The 24,732-nt window shown below is 40.2% G+C and overlaps 1 protein-coding gene across 3 annotated transcripts in view; it reads left to right on the forward strand.

Moving 5' to 3' along the window:
* Positions 1-24,732, forward strand: part of LOC129189730 (storkhead-box protein 2-like) — a 51,081-nt gene that overhangs the window by 5,683 nt on the left and 20,666 nt on the right. Inside the window, exons 1-2 of one of the 3 annotated variants that reach the window (XM_054791721.1) lie at positions 26-2,454; positions 21,602-21,754. In XM_054791721.1, the coding sequence (XP_054647696.1) occupies positions 2,247-2,454; positions 21,602-21,754 (361 nt within the window). In that variant the 5' untranslated portion in view covers positions 26-2,246. Of the gene's footprint in view, positions 1-25; positions 2,455-13,458; positions 13,727-21,601; positions 21,755-24,732 lie in introns of those variants that run through there. The other 2 variants (XM_054791722.1, XM_054791720.1) reach the window with 2 other exon arrangements.

Here is a 24,732-nt window from a genome sequence, read left to right on the forward strand (position 1 = left end):
CTGATCTTAAGATTCTGATCAGGAGTGTACCTTGTGTCAGTCAGTCATCCGCCACTAAACAAACCTTACGGACATCTTGAAGTAAAGGTATGTGGTCAACTTTTTTTGTGCTAAAATTTTGTAGCACAACATAAACATAAAACAGTACTTGCTGTGCAAACTGTGGAATGCCGGTGAAATAAAATGCTCAAAGTCGTCGTCCAATCAGATAACTTTGGTGAAAGTACTTAAAAAGTAAGAGATGGGTCACGAAAAATGGCATTTTAATTTCAGCGCGGTCCAAAGGCACATAGCTCCTGGGTAAACAAGTCTTTTTTTTACTAAGTCACATTTTGAATAGGATCAAAATTGCTTAGTTCCCTCAATCAAATACGATTTCATTCATAACCTTTATTAGTTAACAATTTTTTTCTGCTTTTTTTTTTTTTTTTTTTTTACATTTTTTTAACAATTCTGGACTGTTCATATCTTTGTAAGTTGGTAAACTTACAAAATCAGCAGGGGATCAAAAACATATTTTTCCAGTGTAAATCCTGTACATACGTACACACATGTATACACATACAGACGTTGTATTGCATGTGAGGCTGTGTGCATTCTGTGTGCGTGTTGTGACAGATGTGATGTTGTGATTGGGATATGAACATAGACACACATATTGACAGTGATAGAGTACATCAGGGGTGCCCACACTTTTTCAGCCTGCGAGCTACTTTTAAAATTATTTTAAAGATCTACCCCCTACTACAAACATAGACAATATATACATTTGGTATATTTATAAATTTGAGTATTTATGTACATTGCTCATGTATATCAGGGGTGCACACACATGAAAATTACAAGTCAAAATTATGTCCCTCTTAATATAAAACATAACACATATATCAAATCTAACCGGTATACTTTGAAACTACAATACTGAATACTAATGATTAGTATTTCACATTCACAATTTCATGGGTTTTATTTGTAGTTAAGATTTTTCATGTTGAAGACATTTCTGAAACAACTGGGATATTACAATGCAAACAGCTGGATGTTGATGTTTTGATATGTGTTTATACACTGAGAGGTAAATATCTTAAAAAAATAAAAAAAAATGCAATTATTACCACAATAACCTTCCACAATATAAATAATCAGAACAACTTGAAATCAGATTGGAAATTGCAGCAATATAAAAGTCATGGTACAAACACACACACACACACACACATACAGTATATTAGTGCATGGATGCATCAGCTCAGCTTTAGGATATGCACGTTTTCTATGAATGGGCAGCAGCTCCCAGCTTTTACAACAGGGGGGAAACAAGGGGGTGGGCTGACAAGAATCTCTCAGCCCCTCCTCGCCATGCTCCTCTCTCACAACAGTGAGCACAGCAGAGGGTGAAGGGAGAAGACAAAGAGAAGTGGAGACAGCTTTCGCTCCAGTCTGGATTTACCACACCATTGTGGATTTTTATTTAGCAGATTTTTCTCTGTTAGACTTCCATCATCCCTCTGTTCAGCTGTAGTCGTGTCACATAGCAACACATTTTCTTCCCGGCGGTTAAAAGCAGTGTTTTTCAACACGATCCTGGCGCAAACCGGATGGGTAGATCTTGAAGTGAGGAGCTTATGTGGGTTTCCCATGGATGTTTTGTTGTTCTCGCTCTCTCTTGGCTGGCTTTCTTTTGTATTAGCACGCCCTCCCACCTTCCCTTCTTCCCTCGCTTGGCTGCACAGGCTTTTCTGGGATTCATCGGCTTTCCCTTCCCAGAGACCCAACAGCGTCATACCCCAACTTTGCCCTCCTGTTTGGGGAGAGAACTTACAAATCTGATGGAAAAACAACTTTTTTAACCACGCCAATATCTTGTTTCTTATATTTGTGACAGTAGAGGCATTGGCTGTGCAATCAATACATTTTTGCTGACCTGAGAAGACACTGTGGATATACTCCCTGCTTCAATCTGCCTCTCTGAATCAATGATTCTTTTGCTTGTGTTAACAGTGACATGATGACGGCTGGCAAAACCTGGAGTGTAATTTTATTTTTTTTCCCCACAACACGACGCTGGGTTGATTTTCATTTCTTGATTTAAGCCGCTAGCGCTGCAGAATGGAATTCACGTGATGTGTTGCAGACAGAAAGCCTTTGGTCTGTTCTTTGGCTCAGATATTCCACTTGCTTGTTTTGACTCAGCCTTGTAGATACAATTACCACCTGTTTGTTATCTGCCACCCGGCGTGGTGAGGATGAAGAAGACACACAGCAGCACACTGAGGCGGGCATGGCCCAGCTCTGACCTGTCAGAACGGCTGTTGCCACTGGCAGCCTGTGCAGAGCCTCACAGGAACCGACGCTCTCATAGCGAGAAGGACTACAGAATCCACAAACACAGAAAGAAGAACCACTATCCCGCACCCTATCTGTGTCAGAGTCCGCCTGCTTATATTCACACAGGTACTGTCCACACATCACCAAGCGGGTTGTATTTGGCTTCACAGAGCTTCTAATGTGCTATGGACACACTATTTATACTCCCTTCCTAAATTCGTATTGTTTCAATATGGGAAATATTAAGATAGCTGAGTATCTTGTTAGGTGGTAATGCTTGTTACCATGGATACCATCCAACACACATTAGTTATACATACACATGTGTGTAGAGATAGGTAGTATCACATTTGAACCAATACGGTACCAATGGTTGGTACCGGGGAATCAGTATCAGTGCTCGATGGTACCAATTTTCGCTACTTTTGTGTGTCTTTATGTGGTAATAAATGTTAATTTGTGCAACTCTAAAATCTCAACATTTTCCAATTTAACATTTATTTCTCAATGTATACATTTTAACAACTACAGTAATCCATCGCCACTTTGCACTTCAATTTTCGCAGCTTCACTCTATCATAGTTTTAAAAAATATATTAATTCATAAATCATGCTGTTTTCTGGTAGCATACGGCCTATTATTAGTACCAAAAAAATCTGCATATATTATGTTTTTTGCCTAAATTAAGCATTTCAAGCATAAAAATGGCTAAATGAAGTAAAATACAAATAGAAGGCTTTCCGAAGACACTTTCAAAGATGATATACAGTATCCTACACTGGTCACTAGGTGCCAGTAATGGTACTGGAATGTTTGGTGAGACAAACAAGCACCAGACGTGATGCCCGGGGAACAACTGGCTTTTATTACAGGTTTGCATTACCTCGCAACAGGCACAATAATCCCACAATAATATCCACGCCAAGATAAACCTAAACTCTGAACTCCCAGCGTAACTTCCTGTCCGCCCCCCTCTCAGCTCCCCTAGCACCGGAACACATTTACAGCAGCACACAGGAGTCTTATTTATGTCTTCAATGGCTTATTTTCTCTTATTTTGTCTAGTATATTGGATAATAGGAGTGTAAAGGTGACTATAGGGGTGGTATTTCATGTGTAGAGGGCTCTAATATTATTAAAACCCGTATTTAGAAGGTTGTAAACAGGTTTTCTATGCTCGAACTATGAAAATATTACATTTATAAATAAGGAATCCTACCTCCTGGAAATTCACTTGTCATGGTCGGGTCTGTAACCAATTAAGTTACAAACTTGACATCAAACTGTCTGCTTGCACAAATAACGGCTGCATTTGGAGTTGCCTTCGCGGACATTGTAATTTGCACAGCCTTCGCTCGGCGCGATGACGTCATGCAGCCCCCAAATGCGGACTAGTAGGCTGCAGACCTCGGATTTAGACAGCCTTTGTTTTCTATGTAATCGCCTGTAAACGTCACGTCACGTTTTCAGTAGGGATGTAAATCTTTGTGATTGACGATTCCATTCGAATCTAGATACACAGGTAACGATATGATTCAAAAACGATATTCTTACCAACAGAACGATTCGATGCAGCGTACAGACGATACGATTCGATTTAATTCTACGGTTAATGTTTGTTGATGTAGACATTAATCTTTATCAAATAAAGATGGCAATTATATAACAGTGGCATGCTTACAGTATTAGACCGTCATGAGACAGGTTAGCGTAGCTAGCTGGCCGGCCGGCACGTTCGTACCTAGCCCGGGCACGCTCGTAGCTAGTCAGGGCTCGCTGTACACTGCGCGCTGGTAGCTAGCTAGCTAGCTAGTCGACGGTTAGCATTCTCATCTTCAGCCATGGAAAGTAATAGAGCATGCGTGACAATCCTCTCACGCTGTGTATAAGACACTAGCAACCGATTGCGTCTCTCGCGATGCCCGGTGCATGTCTCCACAATCGATTAATCGAAAGATTTATGGCTAATGCTTTATGCTATCTGCCGTGTTATTGTTGTTTTCTACTTTTCACTGACTAACTAAATGCTAAATGATTTTCAGTCTATTTTTATTCATTTGTGAATACAAATTTACAAAGTTTTGGTGTTAAAATTTGGCTAATTGGTATTTTCTACACACATGAATTAAATGTTGTTAGGAGCACCACTATGACACCCCACGGAGACTGGCGTTTAGGTACAGAAACAAGGTACAGTTGAATCGGTACTTGGTATGAGCATTTGTGCATGTTCGTCTCTGCGATCGTTAGCCCAACTCCCCCCAACCCAACTTAATTCTGACTTATTTTGTATCTTTTCTAATGCTTTCTCTGATGAATGTTTATGACATGTAACTGTAGTTGAGCTATTGCAGTACACACAGGCACACCTGATGTGTGTATCCCAAATGTTACTGCAAAAGTGCTACCGCACTACAATGTGCTCTGCTGCGCGAGTCGATGATAGTCAAACCCTCACCCCCCTAAAGCTGAAACCTAGGGGAAAGACTGGGCTGTGGTATTTTCTGCCTTGTGAGAATGAAACAGCTGACTTGTGCATGTATGTCTTAATACTAGAACAATGTGTGTGTTGTGTGGAGACAAACAGGTCAGAAGGGCTCTATGCTCTGCTTCTACACAGCAATACGCTATCTTCTTCACAAATACTTCATATTGAAAGTTTCCTTAACGTTGGAAAGTACATACAAATTCAGACCACATCTATGTAAGACTTCAGGCTTTGGAGATGCTTGGAGCATTCCAGAGCTATGATGGGATCAAGTCTCAATCAAGAGGAGGAAGTAGCATTGAAGGCTTTGTCCCAGAAAGCCTGCAGTTAGACGTAACAGATGCAGACTACAACTCTCTGTGGGCTGGTGGTCCTTGGGTGAGGTATAGATGCTCATGAGATTCGAACCCAGATCTTCCCGATCTCCTGACTGTGTGGCCAACATGCTAACCACTAGTGAATATGGCACTTTAACATAGTAACATGCCATCCAGCAATCCAATAGAGTCAGACCTTGGTTTTTCAACGCCCCAATTTTTGTACGGTTTTCGCCAAAATTTTGCCACGGTTCTTGTACACTGTCTCGGTAATCGTACAATATTCCGCGCAGCAAACTGTTGTATTTTACCTTTGGTACGTTGAATCTTGTGGTATTAGTAAAGATGCGGACGGATGATACTGCCAGCATAGCTAGTTTATTCCGCCATCTCGGATCACACCCAACACCAAATCTCACAATACTTAGTCCATCCATCCTTTTTCTGTGCTGCTTATCCTTATTATGTTTGTGGGAGCCTATGCCAGCTGACTTCGGGCGAGAGTTGGGGTACACCCCGGACTGGTCGCCAGCCAAACGCCGGGCGCAAATAGCATATAACAACCGTTCACGCTCACATTCATACCTGTGGATGGATTTCGAGTCGCCAATTAACCTAACATGCATGTTTTTGGAATGTGGGAGGAAACCTGAATACCCGGAGAAAACCCACACACGCACGTGGAGAACATGCAAACTCCACACAGAGATGCCCAAGTGGAGATTCCTGACTGTGTGGCCAACATGCTAACCACTCAGCCACTGTACAGGCCCGCACAATACTATTTATCTACTATGTAAAGCACATTCATTTGGCAAACTCAAACACCGACTAGTCCGCATCAACAATAAGTTCCATTCTGGTAAAGAAATAAGAGATCAAGGAAGATGTTGCGAGAGGTGTTTACGAAACAGAGATCACAAACAGTGGAAGATTTTGAGATGTTGTTTGTGCGGATCCTCTGCTGTCTCTCCCCTCCCCGCTTCGCTCGCTGCTTTTTTATGGGAACCTGGAACGGATTAGTTGGATTTACATTATTTCCTTTGGGAAAAATTGCTCTGGTTTTTGGTACGTTTTGGTTTTCATCCAAAACATGTACTTTGACCAAACTCTGACAAAACCTGTACGCGTCACAAACGTAAGGAGCTTAGTCTCCACACAATGAAACTAAAATTGAATCGCGGAAGACTATACGCAAATGAGCTGACCTCTGCCTTGAAAGACAAAGTGAACTTCCGAGTATTTGAGTGTTATTTCTCCATTTTTTTTGTTTTTTATCTCTGGCATTTTATACACCACACCAGACAGTGGAGTGTACATCGTCATGCATATAGTGGAAACTTGCTTTTTGTTAAATTAACTTCCCATGTATTACTATTACTCTAAAACATACATCAAATTAAATTCAGGTTTGTGTCAAATAGCACATTTGTTTCACACAATTGAAGGCAACACACAAATGAGCTACTTTGCCAACCCATATTAACTCCTAGAGAGGAAGAAAGGAGGCAAACACCAAAGAAAAAGGCAGGAAGAAGAAGGTGGAAAGAGAGGGGAGTTTTGGAGTTATAATGTCTATGATGCCACCAATGAGGCCTTCCAGAAGCTAGGGACAGGAACAGGGGGGATAGAGAAGACCGTTGTCAGTAATACAGTGAAAATGAGAGGAAATGTGAATATTTACTTTGCAATTCGATTTCGGTGTGCACCCCTGAATTTTCCGTTTGCGCTCCTAAAATTTTAAATTGGGGGGCCACTATGCTCCTAGTAAAAAAAAAAAAAAAAATTCAGTCACATGTCACCCAACACCATGACTTCAGCCACCGGTCTCTTGGATGCTCTGTTGAGGTTCAGGTCACACATGTTGAGATGGCAACAGAAAGAGAAATGACAGAGCAGTTCCATAACAAAGTAGGGATGTCCCGATCCACATTTATTGGCTTCTTGATCCAATTTTTTTTATTGTCTTGCCGATACGATCCAGTACCGATATTGATAGGTTTTTGTTACGAACATGAATTAGTGAAATTGAATATGGGTATGAAAATAGCTCTTCAAAGCACTAAAAATCATGCAACCAAGGTATTGCTTAATTTCCTTTTTTATTACACAGCATGACCATCAATATTGTTTGGCTTTTGAACGTCTAGTGGTCTTCTGTCAAGATCTGTCACTCCTTTACAGTAGGGATTGACGGATACGTTGAATTCTGCACCAGTTTGCATTTTCCATTTGAGCCCACCTGTTGTGTACATTTGAATTTGTATTGTATTTGTATTGTTGCCGATTAGCATGAAAAAAAATAGCAGAAAGAGAATTGAAATGAGTGAGGTATTATTGTTATAGTAGTAGTAGTAGTAGTAGTGGTAGTATAGTACGTTTACGTATTTCACCGGGAAGGCAAAGTATTCCCATACAACGGACGAGAGTCTCCAGGCGCTACCCGAGACTCCCGCAAGCCAAAGGCCTGGCTACATTGTATTTGTTTACCGAGTAAATCTGTGACATAAGAAACACTTCCCGTCCCTCACTCAACATGTACCATGTGGGAATTCATTACACATCTTTATTGAATCGAAGGTTCCGTACCAAAAAAAATTGATTACGTATTACATGTACTGTTACACCCCTCACAGCAGTATACAGTGGAATCTCGGTTTTCATACGACACGGTTTTTGTGTGATTAAAAAATGAATGGCAAAAAGTTGTCTCGGTTTTTGTACAACGTCTCGGTTATCGTGCGGCCAAACGGTGCACCTAACTCACTATTCTGTTTTCTGGCGTATCATTTCGCGGAATTGAGTGCAAGAAAGAACTTGGAGCAAAGCAGGGAGGTAGGGTCTGTTACAGTAAGATTGTTATGTAAAGGTTCCTAGTTGTATTTTGCTTTGTTTTCTGTATGTAAAACTATAATTATTCTCTGTAAAATGTGTTTTGTGTTCATATTTTATCTATTTCATCTATTTGCATATCTATTTCCCATGCAAAAATAGCTTTTTTTTCATCTGGCCTTTAGGAAAACGGAGGTTCCAATGTATTACATTCCTGTCCTTTGTGGTAGCCAACATGTTTTCTGCCTCACTTGAGGAATCTTGTGGGTAACTATTAGCGCCACAGCCCCCAGTGACAATTTAAAACACTGAAACTTGTTTAGTTACCATTATTTGAGTATGTTTGTCAAGTAGTCAACAAAGAGGGTTTTATGAAGAGTGGCACTCATCAGCCATCTGTCTACTCTGCTGGCACAACACACTGGGTGAAGCAGTGTTTCTCAAATAATAATAATAATAATACATTTTATTTAAAAGCACTTTTCAAGAAACTCTAAGGCACTTCACAATAAAGTAATGAAATGCAGAAAATATATCATAAAGCAATAAAGACAGAAAATCAATCGTGAGCTAAAAACTGAAGACAACTAAACATATAATAAAATGGAAGTATTAAACGGTAAATGCCAGTTTGAAGAAGTGGCTTTTGACATGTCTTGAAGGTGGATAACTCAATACAGTTACGATTGGGTGCGGGAAGGGAGTTCCAGAAGGAGGGGGCAGCGAAGCTAAAGGCTCTGTCACACCAGATCCGGTGCTTGCAAATGACATCTCTCATAGTCTCCCTTGGACAACTTGAATAAGAGGCGACATGACCTCATGGACCATGCCGTCACATCTCATCCGGCCAATCACAGGCTCTTGAAGTTAAATTAGTTGACGCTCCTGAGATTTTTTATTTATTGATTTTTGGCCGAGTTTTAAAAAATGTGTGTCGACACTGGACAAGGCCACTCCTGTCTCACCTCAACACTTCCATACCTGCAAAGGGTATGTATGTAGGGGCCTATGATTTCCGCGTTAACGGAATCGCGGAATTGGCCAATAAAAATGGAATTTATTGTTAAACGTGGAACGTTGTGACGAGAAGGAACATTGGTGTGGGGAAGTATTTCCTTGGCGGACCGCTCAATCGTGGCTGGACACTAACCCGCCCTCTCCTGAACTAAACATGTCAAAACGGTGGATTTACATTGGTGACTACATCTTCCTGAATCACAAGCAGGGGCATTACAGTTTGGAATGTGTGCAGAGGTTGACATCCTATTACAAAAGTTAGCCAAGTTACATCCATTTCTAAATTACTGGACAAAATTGGCTATTGAGGATTTTTGAATTTAATTCATGCACATACGTAAAATACGTGTAAAAGGTGAAAAACGAAATTTTAAAAATTTAAACAAAAAAAAAATGAATTTGGGAAAAAATTTTGATTTTATACGGTCCTAATTATGTCACCATGCCCAACTGCCTTCCCATAATTCATCCTAACCTGCTGCACAGTCTTCCCATCTTGATTTCTATGCCCTTCCCATTTTTACTGTTTGTTTTCTCCTTCCTTACAGTCTAGTCTCTCGTGCAACCCATCAAAGGCCTCAATTAGACTTTGCCATTCAAACCTTTGCCCTAGTCTCATATCTTTGTAGTATCTCTGGGCTCCTCTGGTTCCCTCTGGTGGACAGACAGAGCATTGCAGCACAATCCATGCCTCCATTTTCTATGCTGCTTGTCCTCCAATGAAATTGCTCAAATGAAATGCATTATGGGAACACTTTTAAATGTGTCTTTTTTTTCATTTTAAACTCGCACTGGTACATGTTTGTATATTTCTGAGGTACACCTTTTTCAGTGTTAAATTGCTATGTGATTAGTTTGGTGATGTTTTTTTTAGATGACACCATGAGTCAGACTGTTATATTGTTATACCCTTGTATATACTGACCTCCTGCAGTTTCCAATGGGTTGACAGGCTTGTTATAAGGGCGCTTTGCCATTTTATGACGTAGACATGTGCAGCTTATACATGTACAAATCTGCGTCTTATATATGTACAAATCTGTTTTTCCCCCTAAATTGAATAGGTGCAACTTATACACTGAAATTTACGGTACACTTCCTTGATGAAATAGACAATTGGAGAGTTTTGCCCGATAATTCAGAAGCGGATGTAGCTTGGATAACTTTTGTAATGGGATATCAGCAACTGCAAACATTTCTACAAAATCCTCAACAATTTGTAATACCCGTGCTTTTGATTAAAGAAGATGTAATCACCAATGCAGTTGTAAGATATTTTCATGACACCCTTTTTTGTCTGCACAATTAGACAGGATGTGGCGGTCTTATTTTGAACGCCGGAAGTGAATTGTGTGTGTTGAGAATGTCTATTGACAGTTAAGACGAGCTGGTAGCAAGAATAAACGTGCCTCTCATTTTATTTCACTGAAAACGCTCACTTACATTAACAGGCGGTAAAAGGCAACACGGTTTAAACACACTCGTAGAGCCTAAGTTGCACACACGCAGCCGCAATAGCATGCTCTGCTAAACAAAGCTAACCCAGCTAGCTTCGATTCACAATCCGTTAAAAGAGTTTTTCTGCCAACTTTCGCCAGTGTTTCAGGCGGCCCGTATGAACATGTTTAGTTTGGGAGGGCGTTAGTGTTTGTGATGACATGCCACCACGATTGAGCGGTCCGCCGGGGAAATACTTCCCCTCACAAACGTTCCTACTTGTTACGATGACCTGTTTGGTGAAGCGAGGGAGGAGGAAATCCACCACGCACGCACATGTAAAAATATAGAGGCGGGAAATTTATTGTATTGTTTTTAATTACCGTGTGCTTAATTTATTCGATTATCGTGGCAGGCCTATGTGAAGGGGTGTACTCATTTCTGTGACATCCTGTACATGCTGCTTTGTTTGTGAAGGGGAGTCCGAATTACAGTGCAAAGCAGGGAGCAGAGGTTATGTCCATACCCAGCTGTTCAAATCTGGATGCCCTTTCAGGGAACAGCTGGATGCTCTCTCCCACACACACTACGAAAACACGCATACACATTACTACAACAACCTCTTGTGGCAGTAAATTATCCTTACATGTTGCGGGAGAAGCATCGGGCCTCCTGTCTGTGGATTAGGTTCAGTCTTGATCACGTGGACCAATCAGCACTCAGTCCGATGTGGATTGCTGGCAGAAAAGCTGATTTCCAATATGAGTTCAAAGCTGCCTTCATGCATCTGTTAAGAATATATTTCTGGAACTAAAGGGCTACAATCATTGTTGTGTTGTGCACAGATACAATACTTTCAAAACAAATCCATGTGAATTCTGCTGGTGGACTACGGGAGATGCTCCACTTCACAACCATTTTCAGCTTGTTGGTATATGCATTGTATTTGCTCCACAGGATTCAAATGTTACCTCCAAGTTTCATCAGCATCATCGACCAACCCAATAAACATATGTGCATTACGGACTTACAAGCATTGATATTGTAAACTTAGTAGGGACGCGCTGATCAGTATCGGACGATTTCCGTAACAAAGCATGTTACCATTCAGTGCCGATCACAAAAAAAAGCCTGCAGAGATGCAATTTCTGGAGTGATAAAAGTTTGCATCCTGCAACACATGCCGTGAAAAATATCTCACAGGGGTGGCATGTTAAAAAAGGTTTAATTTGACAAACAAACACTTGAAGGAGTATGGTGAGTTTTTGAGGTTAATGGTGAAGCAACAGACGGAAAGCTAACATAGTCATCACTCGCCTGTAGGACTGCGACAGTCAGAAGGCTCAGGAAACAACCCGAAAAATAATTGAATTCAACCGACTAGATGACCAGTCTTTCTCAGCAGTGGACGACGCCGGGTTCCGCCTACTGCTCTCTCACTTGGAGCCCAGCTATGTGCTACCTGGAAGTCCTGCCATGAAGCGCTCCATCAGACAACGTACTCTCACATCAAAAGTCTCCTTAAAGAAGGCAACATTTTTATCTAAATTGTCACATTAATCGAAACACACTGAGACGTGTTGGTTAGGAAAGATACAGAGTCCACTAACATTGTTGAGGGGCGACAGAGCTGTGGGACAATGACGTCCTGGTGGGAGTTTAGAGCACGTATTCTAACAAAGACACGTTACGGACACAGCTGGACTCACGCAGTATGTTAATAACGAGGCGTGTCCGGCGCCGATATTGACATTAGATATCGGTCTGATATCAGCCAAAAAAAAAAAAAAAAACGCACCGGATTATATCGGCCTGCATTTAAAATCTTCTACATTGGCACTCCGATACAAGCAGTCCATAAAGTCTGAAAAATACGTCGCAGCTGATTGCAAAACTTCATGAACATGTCAAGTTTTCACCACTGACACATTTGCAAGGCTTGACCAACTCCGACGTGACGGGGAGTCATTGGCTGTAACAGAAAAGAGTCAGCCCTGTTGGTGGTGAGTAATGTCGGATGTAAACATTTCATCGCGCATGTCGAGCCTCACTACATTATGCCTGTTGTTGATAAAACGATACACTTGTTGCATCAAGAAGTAAATGGGTCAGTTTTTCTCATAACTACTGTTGCTGACTATTATTCTCTTGGGTGAGTAATATCACTTGATCAAGCCGTTTCTAACATTCCACACTACTAAACAAGTAATAAAAGTATGTATCATCTGTGCTGATATCAGATTGACATTGATATCAGCCGATATTCAAGGCTGCAATTTCAGAATCTGATCGGAAGTGCAAAAGTCACCCCTATTAATAACGTGACAAGACTGAGTCACCAGTGCGTGGGATTCTTCGTTTGGGCACTGGAGTCTGTGGAATGATACGCGGGCAAACTGACTCATTTGTGAGGTACAGTGTTGGGCCGTGCAATAACTGAGACAGCGTACGAAAACCACGACATTTTTGGCAGACATTTCCAGGGAAAACCGAGGTACCACTGAACTGTTATACAGTAAGCCCGGCGAATGCCTCCAATCAAATCATATTGATAAATGGACAATTTATATAAGGGAGCATTTCAAAGCGCCATATATTCTGTGTAGTTGTGTGTGTCCTACATTCTACAGTCTTAGTGTTCAAACTGGGTCACACCAGAATCCAGCTGCAGTTCTGCAACACCGGCTTCCCCAGAGCTTGTGCAGATATACACACCGTCACACACCACATCAGCACATGCTTCTAAAAAGGGACCGACTGTGCTTGTATGACTGTGTGTGTGTGTGTGTGTGCGCGCGCATGTGTGTGTGTGAACACATGAGTGATGGCAAGAAAGAGCATCTTGGGATGCGTTGTCATGACAACCTTCTCAGCAGCCCGCCTACAAGCTCGTATGCCAGTGAGCATTACACAGTGAGAGAAGGGGAGGGGGCGGGTGGGCGCAGATGCAGAGTGAGGCAGTATGTGATTGGTCACACCCCCTTGTCTTTGTTTGGCGCAAAGGATTGTGGGAAGTCCTTCAGTGAATGCGCATTTGTGTGTGTGTGTGTGTGTGTGGGAAAAGAGGGGAGGGGACCAGCAAGTGTGTGCGTGTGAGAAGAGTGGAGGACGTAACAAGTCTGTGTGTGTTTGCTCGGGGCGGGTGAGGAACAGAGCGTGTGTGTGTGTGTGAGTGTGACAGAGAACAGCATGAGCTAGCGTGTGTGTGTGTGTGTGAGAGAGAAAGCGAGCTGTGCTACGATCAGAACCCCCCTTTTTGAAAGGGAATTCTATTTTTGGCGTAGAGAGAGGAAGAGGATAACCAAGGTATGAATCTGCATGTGTGCCTTTGTGTGTTGCACTCTGACATTATGAGTTAGCACATTAGCATAGCAACTACTTAGCATTGTAGCATAGCATCGCAGCTGTGCAGAGCGAGCAAGACAGTGAGGCAGTAACATACGAGTGGCTGGAAGATGGATGCGTACATAAGACAGATGCGGAATACGTGTTGTAGCCAAAGCAGGATAAATTGCGGTAATGAAATAAATGAATGGTAAGAGAGGGAGGGAGAGCATGACAAAAGGAGGGGGTGTGGTTTAGTGCTGTGGACAAAGGAGGCCGGCTGATTGTTTACTACCACTGCAGTGAGAGAGACATGGACGATCAATGCTTCCTGCCTTCCTCATTCTTTATTCCTTCTACTTTGCCTCATTAAACTGCCCTCTTTCTCACTCTGCTTTTCCTCTCCTCACCTATAATTCTTGTGTTTTACGTTCACTTGTTATTTTGTCCACAGTGCTCTCTCCCACTCTCTCTCTTTGCCAGTTTTTTTTGGACACTGTAGTAAAAATGGAGAAGGCAGGGTCTGCAAGCTAACAGCTGCTCTACCAAAATGGCTCTTCCATATCTGCATCTCAGTGGTTTTAGTGGCATGACTGAATGAGACAGTGAAATGTTCATTTAACACAACTGCTATTGCTTGTGGTTACTGTGTTGTTTGCTGTAGCATTTGTTGTTGTATGTCCATTGCTAGCTATCTGCAATGAAACCGTCTGTCTGTGTGGTTTTTTGTTTGTTTTGTTTTGTTTTTTGCAAGCAGCAGAGATGGGTGAAATAGATTTAATGGTGAAATGCAGCAATGGAAAGAGTAACAGTAGAACAAGCAATATGTTCTGTTGCTGTGGCGGAAATGACAAAGATGATACTGTTAAAGTATATACAGTAATCATATAGTAATCCCTCACCACTTTGAATTTCACGGCTTCACTCTCATCACAGTTTTTCAAAATATATTAATTAATAAATCATGCTGTTTTGCGGTTGAATGTGGCCTATTATTAGTCAAAAAGGATGCATATTCAAGCTAATTTTATGCCTAAATTAAGCATTTTCAAGCATAATTTAGCAAGCTCCCCGTACCATGACACAGCAGTTTGGGCACAGTGAGGGGAAACTACCGCTGTAGCTGAATATCCGACATCCAACATGAAACAAACTTCACCACGGCACACCATGGACATGTCTGCATGGTGGTGTTGCGTTTTCTATTTCTTGCGGGAGTCGAGTGGCAACCCGCTTTGAGGCGCATTACCGCACCTACCATATTGGAGTGTGCACCATGCTGTACGCTAACTGGAGAATAAACGCAAACCGGGGCAAAATTGTGGCATAAATTTTCAATGTTAACTAAAACACACTAACCAGGGCGGACGCTAACCAAGGTTCCACTTTTCTACCTGGCACTTATGTATAATGTACGAGTTTGTTTAAGTGGCTGGGTGGGGTAGTGGGTAACGACATTGGAACTTGGCACAGGGGACTGTGGTTTGAATCCTAGTCAGGGTAAATTGTGACGTATGACAATATACACTACCGGTTAAAAGTTTTAGAACACCCCGATTTTTCCGGTTTATTTTCCAGTTATTTTTTGAAATTCAAGATGTTCAAGTCCGATGAATAGTTTGAAATGGTACATAGGTAAGTGGTGAAATGCCAGAGGTTTAAAAAAAGCTAAGCTTACCCAAAACTGAAAAATAATATGTATTTCAGAATGATACAAAAAGGCCTGTTTCAGGGACCACAAAATGGGTCAACAATTTAAAGCTGTTCTACAGGAATGGAGGTTGATCAAACCTTGGCAGTTGGTGCAACTAACTTACTACAAGTTCTGGAGTACTTACTACCTCCTCTGTCTGCATAAAAACAGTGTTTGGAACACACTGTGGTACTATACCCTCGTGAACATGAGTTGAACAGCATTGTACTAGAGAAAGTAATTTGTTGCTCCAAAAATGGCAAGAAAAAATGGCATTAACAATGGAAGAGAAACAGACCATCTTAACACTTAAAAATGTAGGTTTTTCCTCCAGGGAAATTGGAGTATTCTAAAACTTTTGTCAGATCATTATTAGCATAATTTAAAGTCCAACCACACCTCCTTCACATCGAGGGGAGCCAGTTGAGGTGACTCGGGCATCTTGTCCGGATCCTTCCTGGACGCCTCCTTGGTCAGGTGTTCACTTTTCGCGGAATCGCTCTTTCGCAGAATTTTTTTTTTGTGTAATTTTAGTGCTTTTTGAAAACACTTTCACAGTGTAAGAACGATGTTACAGACTGAGCCTGGCTCTTTAAGAAGAATTGCATTGTGGGAAGTTGAGTGTTGTAGTCTTCTGCATCCTGATTGGCTGTAGACCGTCTTCCTGTTGTGGTCATGGCTAGCGAGCTAACAGTGTGAGAAGCGTCAGAAGCTACCTGGACACGCCAAAGCAAGGCAAGACACACAGCTGGAACAAATGAATCCTTGGCTCACGGATTACGATGCGGGGGGAATAAACACGACAGTAGATGCAACACTCTTCAACAAGGACACAAAAACGCCACAGCCGAACGGTGAAGAGCCACGGTCAGTGAGTCAATAATTTCTTGTGTCCAACGAAGGAGGTTCATTAAAATTCAAACGAAATTTGAACTTTGAGAGTGTTTAAACAAGAGAGAAATGTGAAGACATGTTAATGCCTGTATGAGAAAAGTGTATAAAGCGTATGGTGAGCGGTTTTACAGTCTTAAACAATATATAATGATGGTAAACAAAGACAGTTGGCTACTTCGTGGATTTCACTTATTGCGGGCTCATTGGGAACCTATCCCCCGCAATAAATGAGGGAACACCGTATTTGCATGCACGCCGAGATCTGCATGCACATCGTATGGGCGCACACGCTCCACTAAAATCTGAACTATCAGACGTCCTACTATTTTCTAAGACAGTACTTCATGATAAAGAAGTGACACTTTTTGTCGGCTTCATCACATTTACTCTTCAATGGTTTGGTCACGGTTCCCTGGTCTCATTTGTAATGCAGTAATAGTGCACCACCTGCTGACCAAAGGCTGAACAGGTGAAATGAACTTGCGCAACGGTATTATGAACCACAGTGGCAACAGTCACTTGTTATACAAAAATAAACAAATAGGGGGACAACTATTTTACAGCGTGCCACAAATACATTGTGAATTTCCAACCTAGCTGCTCCTCTCACTGTATTTCTGGATAGGTATGGCTGAATCTAATTCTTCAACATACAGTATATAACAAATTTTAAAGCCAAAAAAGTCCAAACTTTCATATGATTTATGGTTTAATTTTATTTGAACATGCATGCAAGTTACAATGGAATACATCAGATAATTCAATTCACAGTTCCACATGTTCACCCCCCATTCGTTCCACATCTTGCGCAGTACATTCTATTCACTTCCTGTATTCCATATGTGATTTTATAATACATACAGTAGAATAATAAGGTAATGTAACAATATGATGATGTAATTATTTTATGTTATTTTATTTTATATAATAATCAGTATAATTATTCGCATCTGCAGCTGGTCCAGAATGCTGCTGCCCAGTTTTTAACAAACACGCCCAGACGTGAGCACATCACCCCGATGTTGTCGTCACTCTACTGGCTTCCAGTTCGTTTTAGAATCGATTTTAAAATTTTAGTATTTGTTTTTAATGCCATTAATGGCCTTGCTCCGTCGTACCTGTCGGAGCTTTTAACTATCTGCAATCACGGCATGGCCCTGCGTTCCTCAGGACAGCTTCTGTTAGAAGTCCCACGGGCAAAATACAAACAGTGGGGCGAATGCTGTTTCTCCGTCGCTGCTCCCAGACTGTGGAACAAACTGCCCACTGATATTCGCACCACTACTGAAGTCGGCCTTTTTAAATCGAAATTGAAAACTCATTTTTTTAGACAGGCGTTCAACACCGACTAGGGCGGTCTTGTATTTATTCTCATTTTATGCATATTTATTTCTTGTTGATTCCCATTTTATGTACTTTTAAAGGCTTTTAGCACTCTGCAGCACTGAAGCACTTTCTTATAGAGTTTTTTTTTTGTGTTTACTTTGTGTTTTTGTTTTGTTTTGATGCTGTGTTCCTATGTATCGTTTTATTTTAAAGCACTTTGGGAGCCTGTGGGCTATTGTAAAGCGCTATATAAATAAACTTTGATTGATTGGTTGATTGATAATGACAAAAAAAAATAGAGACAACCATAACAAAAGAAGTTCAAGACTCTTCTGCCTTGTATTTTGCAAACATCAACTGTATTTGCTTGCATTGTTTTTTGAATTCGCTCATCTTGGTGCATTGTTTGAGTTCCGTACTCGATCCGTTCCATAATTTAATTCCACATACTGAAATGGCATGGGTTTTTTCGCGGTGTGTTTCAAGTTAAATTTTCCCCAAAATCATATTTCTCCTCTCTTGTAGAGAAGTATTGCATGACATTTTTTGGTAGCAGGCTATTGTTAAAATTATGCATTATTTTAGAGGTTTGAAAATTTACAAAATCAGCAAATTTTAATATTTGTGATTTTAAAAATAAGGGATTTGTGTGTTCTCTATACACGGCATTATGACTTATACTCACTGATTTTTTATTTTTTTTGCAGTACATTTAGCGAGTGACGATTGCTTTTATAGTTATTACCCCATATCTCCTCACAAGAACTAATTTTGCTTTATTCAATATTGAAGTATTTCTCGCCACCTTATGTTGTATATTTTTGATGTGAAATTTCCAGGTAATTTTTCATCTATTATGATCCCCAGGAATTTATTTTCATTCTCCTTTTCAATGTCCACTCTGTCTATTTGTATTTGGTCGTACGTGTCCTTTCTGCTATTACCAAATACCAGTATTTTAGTTTTACTTAAGTTCAAGGATAATCTGTTTTTATCAAGCCATCTTTTTAACCACTATTTAATCTGTGACTTTTTTAATTAGCTCTTTTGTGCTTTCCCCAGAACAAAAGGCAGCATTGAAGAGTTTTGGTCCCAGTATTGACCCCTGGGGCACTCCACATGTAATATTTGAACTTTCAGATGTGTATTCTCCTAGCTTTACAAATTGCTTCCTGTTTGCTCGGTAGCTTTTAACCCAATTCAAAACTAATCCTCTGATTCCGCCCTTTCTAATTTTGTTGTTGTGGATGCCGTGATTAATTGATTGAAGGCCTTTGAAAGATCCATAATTCATTCTTATTAATAAATTTGTCCAACCTGTTATTAAATAGATTCTCGATAATTTTAGAAAATAATAGTAATAAGGAAACTAGTCTGTAATTTGTAAATTGATGTTTTTGTCCATTTTTTTCCGCTCTGAAATGATAAGTTACTGTACATATGTTAACTGTTCTATGATCTCATTGATAACCCTTTTTATTGTTTCCATGACAATCCGTTGATGTTTTTGCTTTTCAATTATTGACAATGTCAGTGATTTCCTTTTAAGTTACATCAGTGAGAAACATGGAATTATGATTCCTGTCTATGGTTTCATTCCTTTCCTCCATTGTCTACAATTTTGTCATTTCCTCTTCCAGTTTGGCCCAATATTTACAAAGTAGTTGTTAAGCATTTCAACTACCTCTTTCATATCATCCTTATTAGTGTTTCCAACCATAAAATAATATAATATAATATATATACTGTACACTTCGGGTCACTTTGTTATCATGAACTACTGTGCCTTTGGAAAATAGTAGTAAGTAGCCTGGTTTTCTTCTAGTATGGTGTCACACTCAAAATGTTCCCCCTGCAACTTTTGCTTACGCGAAACATTTACATTACAGTCCTCTTGTAACAGCGGCCCGCTGTTAGCGCTTATGAGCAGTGAAAAGAGCAAAGCTGTTCTTAGGTAAATTATGGAGTTCATGGCATTGAACGACTAGCCATGAGCCATTAGTCTTCTAGATTATCATTTTATGAACTACCTCAAGCCTTGTCATTTCCTTTTATTTGTATAAGCAAACTACTGCTGTGCATTTTATTTTTGGTAAGAGGCTCAAGTCAAGTCTTAAGTGTAACCTGTTGTGCAAGTTTAGTTTGTTTTTAAAATGTGAAAATAAAAGACTAAAGAAACTGATTCAAACATTCAGTAGTTTAGACAGCAATTTTCTAAACTTTTTTTGGTTTTCAACAAAATAAGATTGTAACATTAAATGTGTGTGCTGTCAATTATTTTTTAAAAATCTGTATGGGACAAAACTGGAATTGGCAGGTCAGACTTTTTAAAGATCAGTCAGAAAATTGTAACCGGTGCACCCCTAGTACTTACCCATGCAAGTCCAACATTGTCTTTCATGGCCTGAAAACTAGATCTAAAGAAGTTATGTGTCTCCATACTTTTGTAGTTCTTTCATTCCTTGCTAGCGTAGAAGGAAGTGTGGGCCACCAGATCGTTGGAAATGTTAACTTCGGTGATGTTGTGAAAATTGTTTAAATCTTCCCATCAAGTCTTTCTTCATAAGAGTGCATGGGTCCACTCCATCACAACTTCAAACTTCAAACTTGGAAGTGACACCCAGCAATAGTGGAAAAGGGGTATGTCAAAGGTATCCTGAAATGACATTCGGTGTGGTCTGGTGCTTTATTTTCCCGACACCCAGAAAAATGAAAGTTATATAGGCAAAACAATATGCTACAGTCATTTTTATGTCAGAATTAATTTTTAAACATTTTTTATGCAGTGCCCTTTGCAGTGGACAACAGTCTCTAGTGCCAATAATAATAATAATTCTTTAATCCATCGTCTTTTCTACTGTTGTGATGAAGACTTTTTCAAATAAACTATATAAAGCAGTTAAAAGGTCTACTGGGATATAATTTCAGGGGAAACATTGAGGTACACATTTTGTCAAAGATTACAATGATCAAACTTGTAACACAGTATGTTAGTATGTAATGTGAAAGTTAATCATTCATTTTCTATGCCGTTTGTCCTCACTATGGTCACGGGGGTATATTTGAGCCTCTCCCAGCTGACTTCGGGCAAGAGTTCGGGTTACACCCTGGACTGGTCGCCAGCCAATCACAGGGCACATATAGACAAAACCATTCACACTTATGGATAATTTAGAGTCGCCAATTAACCTAACTAACATGGATAGGAAGCCAGAGTACCCGGAGAAAACTCACGGACGGGGGAGAACATGCAAACTCCACACAGAGATGCCCAAAAAGGAGATTCAAACTTAGATCTTCCAGGTCTCTGTGTGGCCAACATGCTAACCACTAGGCCACCGTGCGGCCAATATTTATCCATTTTAGAACATAATTATTTTAAATAATTGGCTTGTATTCTCTGGTTTCTGCCTTTATCCTTGCAGTTCTAAAACTATTGTAGACTTGAGCCAGCTGTTACTCTTTTCTCTGTGTGTGTTGTCACGTTTGCTTTACCACAGGAGTTTTTACTTTTCAGTTCCAGTTTTTTTTAACTAGAATGCAAAGTGAACTTGATTGACATGGCAGAGAGAAGGCATCTGTACAAGTAATCAAAGTGGAAAAAACTCACCTTATTTATTTGTGCAGAACTTGTAGTGAGAGGAAACAAATCGTACTTGCTAAACCATGTCTGGCTGACATTGTGATGTGATCTCTGAGGGGTAAATATCTGTACATTTGGTCACCATGGACCAATGCCAGATCAGTATTTGGTAAAGTCTCGCAATATCAGTTGAACTAGTGAAGCATGTTGAGTACGTTTGGCAACAAGTCATGTCTGTCTGTGACTGGATGTTCTAAAACGGGACAATACATGCACCTCATGTACCTTTAATATCTTTTGGTAGTTGGTTATGTTATAGCCGATCCATTAATTATAGTGACTTGCTCATCTCTTTTCACAGGTGATGTGTCGCCCATCAGTATGTCCCCTATCAGCCAATCGCAGTTCATCCCCCTGGGAGAAGTACTGCTATTGGCTATCTCTGCTATGAACTCTACCCATAAGCCTGTCACCCAGGAGGCCCTAACTGAACATCTGCAGACATGTTTTCCAGGTAACACCCAAGTTAATTTTCATATCAAGTTCTGCCGCCTTTTTGTGTATTTTGTGAAGTAGTACATTAGGTTTAAAACAACAAAAAAACATATATACAGTGGTGTCAAAGTGTTGGAAGAGTTGGTGTGGTAAATGGAACCATGAATTCTGCTCTCTACCAAAAAATCCTGAATGTCCGGTCATCTGTTGGTGACCTCAAGATGAAACCAACTTGGGTTCTGCAGCAGGACAATGATCCAAAACACACCAGCAAGTCCACCTCTGAATGGCTGAAGAAAAACAAAATGAAGACTTTTGAGGGGCCGAGTCAAAATCCTGACCTGAATTTTATTCAGATGCTGTGGCATGACCTTAAAAAGGCGCTTCATGCTGGAAAACCATACAATGTGGCTGGATTACAACAATTCTGCAAAGTGGGCCAAAATTCTCATTGCAAGTTATGGCCAATGCTTGATTGCAGTTGTTGCTGCTAAGGGTGGCTCAACCAGTTATTAGGTTTAGGGGGCAATCACTTTTCCACACAGGGCCATGTAGGTTTGGATTGTTTTTCTCCCTTAATAATAGAAACTTTCATTTAAAAGCTGCATTTTGTGTTCAGTTGTGTTGTCATTGACTAATATTTTAATTTGTTTGATCTGAAACATTTTAAGTGTGACAAACATGCAAAAAAAAAAAAAAAGAAATCAGGAAGGGGGCAAACTTTTTAACAGCACTGTAGTGGTGTTGTTTAGTGGTGGTTATGATGGCGCTGTCATCAGAGCAAACCGTTTTTTAGGAGTGTCATGACGCCGCTTAAATTCACAAGAGAAGAAGACGAGCCAGAGGGAGGAGGCAAGATTAATTTTTCTTTAATAAGTACAATTTTTTAAGTACATGGATACAATAAAAACTTAGCTTATGCTGGAAGAAGGCACTTTTAATACATGACATGATGCCCGAACGTGTCCCAGTGTGTATCAAACGAGTGTTATTTTAACACCAAAACCTCATTTTTGTATTCACAAGTGAATGAAAATGGACTGAAAATCATACATGTGTATTTAGTTCGTCACTGGTTGACACAGCAGCTGCAGTCTCCAAGCTAGACATAATTAGTTTCCTAATGAAACAACACTGCTGTCGAAAATACCACATTTCTCAAACCACAGGAGGTATCATATCATTTATAGTTACACATTACTTACAGACACATAGCCTCCAAGACAGGAGCATATTGGAAAGTAACAAAAAGCATCCGGTATGCTCTGTATCATTCAGTTTGTGTGCCTAACTGCGTCACAGCTCGACTTAATGAATTATTGCGGCCACTAGGTGTCACCAAAAAAAACAACCACCACCCCACTTTAGCTTGTTCAATTATATACTGTATATATTAGGGGTGCTGCGATCAGGCTCTTATGCTGCTGATTTCAATACTGATCATCCATAAGTGGGATCGTCTGATCACTGATGATACCGTTCACATTAACTGTAAATCAAAAGTGGGGGAAAGTTAGGACAATTCAAAATAGGTAATTATTAAAAAAAATAAAAGGGGGTTGCCAACGTGATTTGTTTTCTTTCATGGGCCCCATAATTCCTGGCTCCACCCTGCTATTGGTTCTATGCTCTGAAAAAGGAACCATAAAATCACCTTCATTTAGACAAAAACTTACTTTTTCAAGAGAACATACAGTCATGGAAAAAGTTATTAGACCACCCTTTGTTTCTTCCGTTTCATGTTCATTTTAATGTCTGATACAACTAAAGGTACATTTGTTTGGACAAATCATATTTTTCCATCATACCGCAGCAACGGCATGATGGAAAAACTTAAGAGGCGTCCACAATGAAAAGTTTTCAGGTCCAAACAGAAAAGTATTCGATCATTTCAGCTTTTCATGCACATGGAAACGGCGTTCTGGATGCCCTGCAACGGTATTTTTTGAAAATGGCATCCAGAGTGGGAAAATCTGAAAACGGCAGCTTGTCGCTGCCGTGTATACAAGCAACTCATGTGACAAGCAAGTCACATGACCAGGAGTGACAGGCCGACAACATATCTGAATACTTTGACTGGCATGACTCACCCCAGTCGACAATCTCCTGATACTTTTTGCACATTTTTTTCCATCGCCAAAAAAAATACCAGGAACGTTTTTGTATGAACAAGGCCTCGGTGGTTTTGACTTTTTCATACCCTGAAACCGGTAACCGGCTCATACTCACTTGCAGCACATTCAAAAGTTACACTCCCCCATGCAGCACCGAACCAAGGCAGAAGGCATATTTATGTTTTTTAATTTTTAATACTTTTGCAAACATTTAAAGAAAATATTTTTCTTGTTGTTCTGTGGGGTGTGTACAATTTGGAACAGAAAATTAATTAATTAAGCTGGAACATAACAAAATGTGGAAAAAGTGAAGCGCTGTGTGTCTTATCATTTGTTTCTTTCTTGAGAAAACATTTTAAAACAAAAGAAAAAGTGAATAGTTCTGTGACATTATCCCATTGTTTGTAAGGCAGTATTTATTTTGTAATATATACACTCAACAAAAATATAAACTATTGGCCTTTTATTGTGGGCAGTCTTAGGCACACCTGTGCACTAATCATGGTGTCTAATCAGCATCTTGATATGGCACACCTGTGAGGTGGGATGGATTATCTCAGCAAAGGAAAAGTGCTCACTATCACAGATTTAGACAGATTTGTGAACAGTATTTGAGAGAAATGGTGATATTGTGTATGTGGAAAAAGTTTTAGATCTTTGAGTTCATCTCATAAAAAATGAGAGCAAAATAAAACGTGTTGCGTTTATATTTTTGTTGAGTGTATTTGTAATATCTTAATGTTTGTACAAATGTTCTAAAATGGTGGCATGGCATTGGCAAACATTAGCACCTGCTAAATAAGGCCCATCCATCAGTTTTCAGACAAGATCCACAGGAAATAGAGGATTTTCATACTGACAGGAGAACACTGCATTTAGCACG

Source organism: Dunckerocampus dactyliophorus, chromosome 11 (assembly GCF_027744805.1).
Source record: "Dunckerocampus dactyliophorus isolate RoL2022-P2 chromosome 11, RoL_Ddac_1.1, whole genome shotgun sequence".
NCBI lineage: Eukaryota > Metazoa > Chordata > Actinopteri > Syngnathiformes > Syngnathidae > Dunckerocampus > Dunckerocampus dactyliophorus.